Source organism: Phalaenopsis equestris, unplaced genomic scaffold (assembly GCF_001263595.1).
Source record: "Phalaenopsis equestris unplaced genomic scaffold, ASM126359v1 Scaffold205151, whole genome shotgun sequence".
Lineage (NCBI taxonomy): Eukaryota > Viridiplantae > Streptophyta > Magnoliopsida > Asparagales > Orchidaceae > Phalaenopsis > Phalaenopsis equestris.
Genome location: NW_018224663.1, coordinates 201407 through 210382, shown reverse-complemented (window position 1 = coordinate 210382; position 8976 = coordinate 201407). Strand labels below are relative to the sequence as shown.

Below are 8976 nucleotides of genomic sequence, written 5' to 3'. Positions count from 1 at the left end.
ATATATATACATACATATATATACATACATACATACATAAATCACATTAGAATAAAAAGAGAAGAAAAAGAACTAAATGAAGGGGAAGGCTTGATGTGTGCAGTTGTGGGGAGAAGAAGAGGGGTTGATTTCAATCCGTTGTCTTTGGACAAGGAGAAAGAAAAGGAGTTGCGGTTTGAAGGGGTGAAAGATAGGAGTTTTGGCGGTCTCTATAAGTGAAGATCCCGATGTTGCCTTCCCGGCTAGCTCTAATCATGACTATATCACAAAGTTTTGATCAAAGAGCCGATGGGTTTGAGCTAAGAAAAAGAGGAGTGCAAGTGTGATGCCCTGGGCTTCGGCATCAATCCTCCTTAAGTAGCCGAAAGAGGCGGTGCAACGATAAAAAAAAGGTTTCGCGGAAGTCCCAAACAGGAAGGCAACAACAGTAAGATCACAGAAAAGGCAACATAATCGCAAGATCCACGAAATCCAAAGGCAGCGGTGGATCAAGGAATAAAAGGAAAGAAAAATTTGGATCATACATACTACCCTCTTTATAAGAATTTGTCCTTTAAATTTATACCTTGGCTCTGGAAGTTGTGGGTTCTTTCTGATCATTTTTTTTTATCTCCCAAGTTGTTCCTCAACCTGACTGGCTTCCAAAGTACTTTAACAAAAGGAATTGATAAGTGACAAAGTTGTCAAACTTCATGCTTCAAGATGCAATTTGATACTTTTTCATAACTCAAGTTTACTCGAATCACCAACGAATCGTATTGAATTATATGAGAGTCATCATACACATAACGTTGAAGTGGAAAGACGTAAAAAATTTAATGTACTATAAGTCTTCAAGGAACAGTCAAACGATATGAAACTCTGTCAACTCTCTCGATCAACTCAAATGGACCATGACGTGAGACTAAAGCTTTCCATTCTAGTCAAATATTATATCTTTGTGCATTGGTGAAAACTTCAGAAAAGCATGATCTCTAACATTGAATTCAACATCTTTGTGCTTCGAGCAGAACTACTACTTTTGACGATCATGGGCCACACGTAGTCAATCCCAAATCTGTTTAACTTTCTCAGTAGCTTAATTCACTAATTTAGGTCTGAATATTCACCCCTCACCAGCCTTGAATCAACATATAGGTGATCTGCACAACTTGCCATAAAGCACCTCATACAGCACCATGCTGTTGCTGGCCTAAAAGTTGTTATTATACCAACAGGATTTAGTCCTCCTAATTACTTTTGAAGTCCAAAATGTAAGCTCTCAATAAGCCTTCTAAGATTTGAATGGTACATTTCGACAGTCCGTCTGTTTGGGGATGAAAAGCAATACTAAAGTCCAATCTCGTGTGCATAGCTTTTTGCACTTTCTTCCAAATCTGGAAATAAACCATCTTGGTCTGATATAATGACGATTGAAACTCCATGTTGTCAAACGATGTTATCTATGTAGATCTTAGCTAATTTATCCACTGAATAAGTTTTCTTTATTTTGTAGAAAATGACTTGACTTAGTTAGTCTACGCAACTCAAATAGCATCATATCCTTGTTTCAATTTAGGCAAGCCAATCACAAAATCCATGGAAATCTCCAGCCATTCACTCTGGAATGGGAAGGGACTGCAATAGACCACCTGGTCTCTGATATTCGACATTAACTATATGTTAGGTAAAACATTTAACTATAAACTCAGCAACATCTACTTTCATAACCAACTACCAAAACAATTTATTGTGATCTTGATGCATCTTAGTACTTCCTGAATGTGTAGCATATGGAGTAGAATGTGCCTCACGAAGCATATCCTACCGGAGTTCTTCCTGATATGGGACACATCGAATCACCCAAGTGTCATCCGGAACCATATTGAACTCGAGCTTCAATCCATTATGAGCTTACTCTCTAAACTGTAATAAGTCAGCATCCATCATCTGAGCTGCACAGATATGATTCACGAGTGCAAGTTGAACTGATAGTTGACATATGATAAAATTAGCTCCTGTCAGTATTATCTCGAGCTGAAGTCGCTCCATCTCTCATGCTAACTGGTGCTCTTGAGTGATCGTTCAAGCTGCATACATCAAAAATTTTTTGCTTAATCATTTGTAACCACATTCACCTTATTAGGGTGGTACTGCATCTACAAATCATAATCCTTCCTCATCTTGAGTCATCGCCTTTGTCATAAGTTCAACTCTATCCAAGTGAAAATGTATTTTAAGCTCTTATGATCGATAAGACATCACAACAAACGCCATAAAGACAATGCTTCCAAGTCTTTATTGCAGATATAACTGCAGCTAACTTCAAGTCATGAGTAGGGCAATTCCTCTTGTGCACCTTACGTTGTCTAATAGCATAAACTACAAATCTACCATGCTGCATTAGAACACATCCTAAACTTTGATGTGAAGCATCATTGTAGAATCTGAAATTCATTTTTGTCAGAATGAATAGTAAGAATTGGGATTGTCACAAATAATTCTTGAGTTTCTGAAAACTCTGCTCACAGTCATCGGACCATTCAAACTTGACAGTCTTTCGAGTCAATCCTGACAGAAGCACAACAATACGAGAGAAATCTTCAACAAATATCTAATAATATCTAACTAATCCAATGAATCTATGAATCTCAATGACAGTGCTTGGCCTCAACCAATTCATTATTGCCTAATCTTTGTAAGATCCATAAAATATCAACTCCACTAATAATATGACCCAGAAATGTAACTTCTCGAAGCCAAAATTCATACTTAGAGAATTTGATATATAATTTGTTCTCTCGAAGAATATTCAGTGCTACTCTGTGATGTTGGGCATGCTCCGCTTCATCCTTGGAGTAAAACAAAATATCATCGATGAAGATGATGATAAACTGATCAAGTTTGAAGACTATTTATTAAGTCCATAAAGGCAGCAGGGCAATTAAACCAAATGACATCACTAAGGACTCATAATGCCAATACCAAGATCGAATGGCAGTCTACGAAACATCTACATTCTTAATTATAAGCTGATAACAGCCGAATCAAAGTTCGAACTTGAAAAGTACAGAAGAACCTTGTAGTTGGTCGAATAGATCATCTATACAAGACAGTGGATACTTATTCTTTACGGTCACCTTATTCAATATTTTGCAATTGATGCACAATTGCATGCTTTCATCTCTCTTCTTCACGAACAGAGCTGGTGCTCCCTTAGCTAAAATGTTGGATCAAATGAATCCTTTATTGAACAACTCATGCAATTAAACCTTGATATCCTTGAGTTCCACGATGACCATCTGATATGGTGCTTTTACAAATAGGACCGTTCCCCGAAAGAATGTTTTTGGTGAACTCGATCTCGCGATCCATTGGTAAGCCAGACAATTCTTTAGAAAATACATCAGCAAATTCTCAAACCACAGAAACACTATCTGTGTTAGCATTGGATTAGTTGGAATCCAACACGTGAGCTAGGTAATTAGCACGCCCATGGGAGATTAACATGCAATCCTTAATTGTTGATATTCTACAAAAAAGAGTTTCTATATTACCCTTGAAATTAGAATGAATTGAGCTAGGTATATAGAAATTTACTCATCTCTTACAACAATCTAAAATAGCATGATAAGTATATAGCCATCCCATACCCAAAATTGCAATAGACTCAGCTAGTGGGAATACTATAAGTGTAGCAGCATATTCATGTCATTGATGATAATGTCACAATTATGAACACACTCAGTAATGATCCTAGATGAGCAAGATGACATGGTTATGGATAAATTTGATTGTAATGAAGAAATCGATGCACTAGATGCAAATTTGTTGATATAAATGAATGTTATTCCAAGTGGGGAAACAATACTTTTGTCGGGTGCTTTAAAATAGAATAATATATGTCACCACATCGGGAGCTTCACAAGCTTCTTCCTGTGTCATAAAAAAAGTTCGAGGAGAAATCGCTTGCCTAGGCTGCTCTTGTGCCTGAGGACACGGAGATTGGTATTGTGTCGTTGGAGAGTGTTGATACATTGAAGTTAGTTGCTAGTACTGCTAGTACTATGATGCAAGAGGACATGACCAATATGGTTGGGATACCATCACTTGCGGTTGTTGCTGAGACTGAAAATAATTCTGATTTGCTTGACCCTTCCTATGATGCTTCTAATATTGACCTCCATTAGATCTTTGCCACTCATTCTTGTGCTGATGCTTGGAATTGTTTTCCTAGTTGGTGATCACTTGCGGCTAACCTAGACCTTTGATGGGATAATCCTTAGCTTTACGGTCGATATTATAACAATTGAAACATTTATCAATGAACAAGTTACAAGTTCCAAAATATTATTTCCCATAATGAACACAATGAATATTTGTTTTCAACTTCTATTCCTAATGATTGTGATGTTTCTTCTTTTGAGAACTATCATTTGCTTGTGTATCTAAATTCTTCAGCTTTTCAGCATGTTTTTTTTATGCAAGCATTAATCTCTATCTCTGCGTGAATAGTTTGAATCGAGCCCACCAACTCTCTATAAGTCATATACTTGACAGCCAATAAACCCCTCCAAATGTCCTCTCTCAAGCCAATAAGTAGGTTGTAGATCTTCTAGTTCTCATGTTTGTTAATCAATGGAATGAATTTGAAGATCCTGACAAAATGCATCTTGTACTCTCGCATAGTTTTCATTCCTTGCTCCAGTTTTCTTAAGTCATTAATAAGCTTGGCTTGATCTGTCATAGTAAAATATTGCTTCAGAAACAGTCTCAAAATTTGTCCAAGAAATTACTGTATCTGGTCCCAATGTGTTCTGGCGGTGTGGCAATTGAAATTTCACAATGTCCATCTTATGACTCTTAGAGCACTTTATTCCTCAAAATCTCTTCTTGAAATCATGAAGTCGTGGGTCAAACTCGATTAGTTCCATCGAGTCAATAAGGGTAGGAGGGTGTCTTCAGAAACTACTCAATCACTTGATCCATGATACTCTCATTAGTCATCACCACAGTTTGATTAGGTTGAGCCTCCACAGTGGCAACTGGTAGTATGAGTTGAGCTACATGTGGAGTCAGTTGTGCCGCTTACTAAGTAGTTTGAACTGCTTGGGCAATTTAAGCTACAAAACTAACTTATAACACCGAGGTACATATTATGTCACAACCTCCATGAGAGTCGTCATGTTAATATTTGGCACTCCAATAGTCTCAGTGGACTGAGCGAGATCAGCACAACGACGACTGGAGGAGCGAAGACCCTAAGGATAGGTACCACTTTTATAGTAGCTCTCCAGACTCCTGTTGCATGTGTGGCTACAACACCGCCTCTTTTCAGAGTCTTTCCAAAAATTAAAATATAAATGAAATCAAAACATCTAAATAACTGACTAAAAAAAATAAACTATCCCCTACCCATTCCTAAGAAGGCAATGGATATGAAAGACAAAGTCAGAATGTTAAATATAAAATATAGGTTTTGATACCACTCTATGACACCATGAGTCCGGAAGGCGATATACTCTGGCAACACAAGAAAAGATGAAATGAATTGAATATATTTTATACTTTCAAAGAAATATTATATGCAAATAATAATATAAATAAACAAGAAATTACAACTTTTATTTTATAATTAATAATCCACTGATAAATTTGAAAGAAAGGCAAAAAACTGACTGAATCAAAATTGAAAGAAAAATAGATAACAACTACTAATACCTAAAAAGAAAAGTATAATAACTAAAGAAAACAATAAAAATACCAAAAATAAAAAATTTAAAACTAAAAAATCTGCTCCAGTAGAGACAATCCTGTTGGCATTTGATTAGAAACTGTTATAAAGAAATTTCAACCAGTAAGTTTAACAAAATAAATTCAATACATAAAAATTATTTATTAAAGCATGAATGAAAATAAGACATGTAGTATGAACAATAATAAAAGATAGTTATGCATTTATAAAATTAGAAAATCACGGGAGTATAAAATATCAATATGCTCAATTATAATCACATGGGATTAATTTCCAATCAAATAAAATCATAAAAGTGAATAACTTAGTGGTGGTTTATTCAATTTTAATTTAATTTATATTTATATATTCGATTTTAATAGACATCATGAAGTTAGGAAAAACAAAATTAACTCAAGGACACCTGACGATTTCCTGTAGAGTCATCAATCTATAGGTTTGTCAACCCGGCTAACCACTATCCAAAAAGATTTCACCGACCTACACATTGTCGCGCACAAGCATACCAAATTTTTCAAAGATATGATATATAAGAACTATGCTACTTCACACTGACTTGTGATATGACATGTTTCATAAAAGTAAAGTGCAAGAAAAAATACTATAATTGTGGGATTTATTCACATATACAGAGGTTTGTGCAGCACTATAGTAAGACAGTTAATGATTTTATCATGAGCAATAATTGAAGCCTATAACAACTGCAAACTAATAAATATAAATGAAGTAGCAAGGGCGTGTAAAATCTAGGTTCCTCTTTTTTGCTGAGCTGCGACCAAACAGCCCCCTTGGAAGATGACAAGGAATATGAAGCTATTTGAAAAAACGACGAGATCTCTCACGTCAAGGATAAAGGCTACGATGGTAAGAATAAGCGAAACCTTGGATATTGAGAAGCCTTCATCTGGAACAATGGTTTTGTCCAATGAAGCGGAGGAGGCCGACGCGGGCGGCGTAGAATCCGCAGCTCTGGGCACGAACAAGAGACCCAAGCGGCCTGGCGAACAGTTTAAAGGAACCGGCGAGTCTCTAGCGAAAGAGGACTTTGGGGTTTGCAGTGGCTGGTATTGTCCTAAACGAAGATTGGTGAGGCTACAAGGCCAACCCGTCGCCGCCGAGGCCTGGGGTAACGCTTGAATGATCATTGTTCTTCGTCCTTTTCTTTAAGCTGCTGGAGATTATTTCCGATTGCTCAAACAGTGCATATCACCCATTGATTCAGAGTCATCTGAACAAGCAGAGGCCGTCACCGGTGGAAGCTTTACAACCGCCAAAAAATAATAAATATTCTAAAAGTATACAACGTCATGCATGAATTTGGATGCATAAATAACCAAGAATTTCGAGATTTTATTTTTTTTAATACATAATTTTGGATTATGTTTTCTTTAATTTTAATTTAAAAACTTGATATTTAGAAATTAAAATAGTCCATATAAAATATAAAGGATGATAAAATCTATACATGTCTATCTTTTGTTTTTTTTTTTAATATATTTGTTCAAGTATTTTTTTAATAAAATATTTTTGTTTTTCGAATGGTAAAATAATCATCATTGTTACATTGTTGTAATTGTAAATTCTCTCTTAACAAAATCTTTGATGCAAACAACTTCATCATCAGCTCATGTTGTTTATTTCATTACACTCAATGAATAAGATGAATTTTAATTTTTTTTAATGTAAGTTATGTTGCATCTCTTATTCATTTCATCGCTTGTGCTCTTACACTATCTCCCCTTACCCACCACCTGAATGAAATACTCAATCCCGAGATTTGATAGGTGGTTTGAACCCTTGGTTCAAAATAGAGGCTCTAACTAGATGTGGACTACATTTTTTTACTTAGTTATATGGTAACAGGTTTAGGAATGAACTAGATTTGGATCCACAATATGTGATTTAAACATTTTCTAACCATTTTAATGAGAAGCTCAAGAGAAATACAAAAAAGTTTATACAAATAATGCATTAATTTCTGTTAGGGGTTATTGGTTATATGTAAAATAGATGTAAAGTGCAATAAATAAAAGAATTTTTACATTTTTGTTTTTTAGTAATTAATAGACTCAAATGAAAAGAAAAATTCAAAAGATCTATAAAATTTGAGAATTGGCAAAAAACTCTGTAATAATAACTGGCCCGATATCGAGCGAAAAACTTATTTATAACATACTCTTCGCCCTCACTCATTTACCACAACTATCCTTTCACGTGCGCTCCATAAGCTTCCACTCACTTAGTTTCGCATGAAACCCTCGCCAACCTTCATCTTCCTCCATGGTACACAAAACCCTCGCGATACACATAGTTGTGAAGGTATCGCAGCGTGTGTGGACCTTCAAACTTCTTTCTTTCTACTCCTTTGGCTCCTGCCTACCTGAAACCATTGAGAAATGTGAATCAATTATATGTGAATCAATTATTTCTCTCCCTTCATCTCACATGCCTCTCGCGATTCAACTCCTATAAATCTCGCAAATCTATCTTCCAAAGAAATTTCTAAGTCCAAGCTTTGGAAAAACGAGATTTTAGAACATGTACTATTAAAAGTTGGCTTTGTCGTCGTCTTAAGAATCCATTTAATGTGCTCTAAACTTGTCATAGGTAAAAATTTTTCATTTTTTCACTTATCTCAAGCCCTCGATAAAAATAGTTTGTGCAAAAAAAGAAATGATAAATTTAAGAAAGAGACTATCATTTCTAAATGAATTTATCAATGTCTAACTTCGAGAGATTAAATAATCTTTAGTATTCTAAAAAAAAATAATAATTTAATGTGTTTGATATGTAATAATGGGAGTCTTAAGTGCTATGTATGTAACTTCCTCTAAAAGTAGATAGGGTCTGCTGTTTGTTAGTTGTTTTTCACACCACAACAACCATAAAAAAGGATTTGCTTATAATGACATAAAAAGTGTTGTGTATGTAAATTCACGGTTTGGCATGATTTTTAGCTTAAATCTTGCTATCCCAAAGTAATAAGTCATTTTTTTTGGTTATTGAGAAATAATTCAAAGTTTGTTTTATATAGAGACTTCAGAACATTCTTTTTTCATGTTTAGAAGATTTTTCAATCGATTTCTTTGGTATTAATAATGACAATCACTTAAATTAGAAAAAAATAGTTATATAATCTTTAAGACTTCGGCCAACTTATTAACATGTTCGAATTAAGTTAGTTTTCTATTGTTTTAAAGTAATGCAAAGGTATAATTATCATTTTCTTATGAGTGAAACTC

General features: G+C 34.9%; 1 protein-coding gene across 2 annotated transcripts in view; it reads right to left on the bottom strand.

Moving 5' to 3' along the window:
• LOC110036325 (thylakoid membrane protein slr0575) overlaps positions 1–7014 on the bottom strand; it is a 29574-nt gene extending 22560 nt beyond the window's left edge. For both annotated transcript variants that reach the window (XM_020740741.1, XM_020740742.1), the window contains exon 1: positions 6616–7014. In XM_020740741.1, the coding sequence (XP_020596400.1) occupies positions 6616–6879 (264 nt within the window). In that variant the 5' untranslated portion in view covers positions 6880–7014. The remainder of the gene's footprint in view (positions 1–6615) is intronic.
• Positions 7015–8976: the final 1962 nt, after the last annotated feature.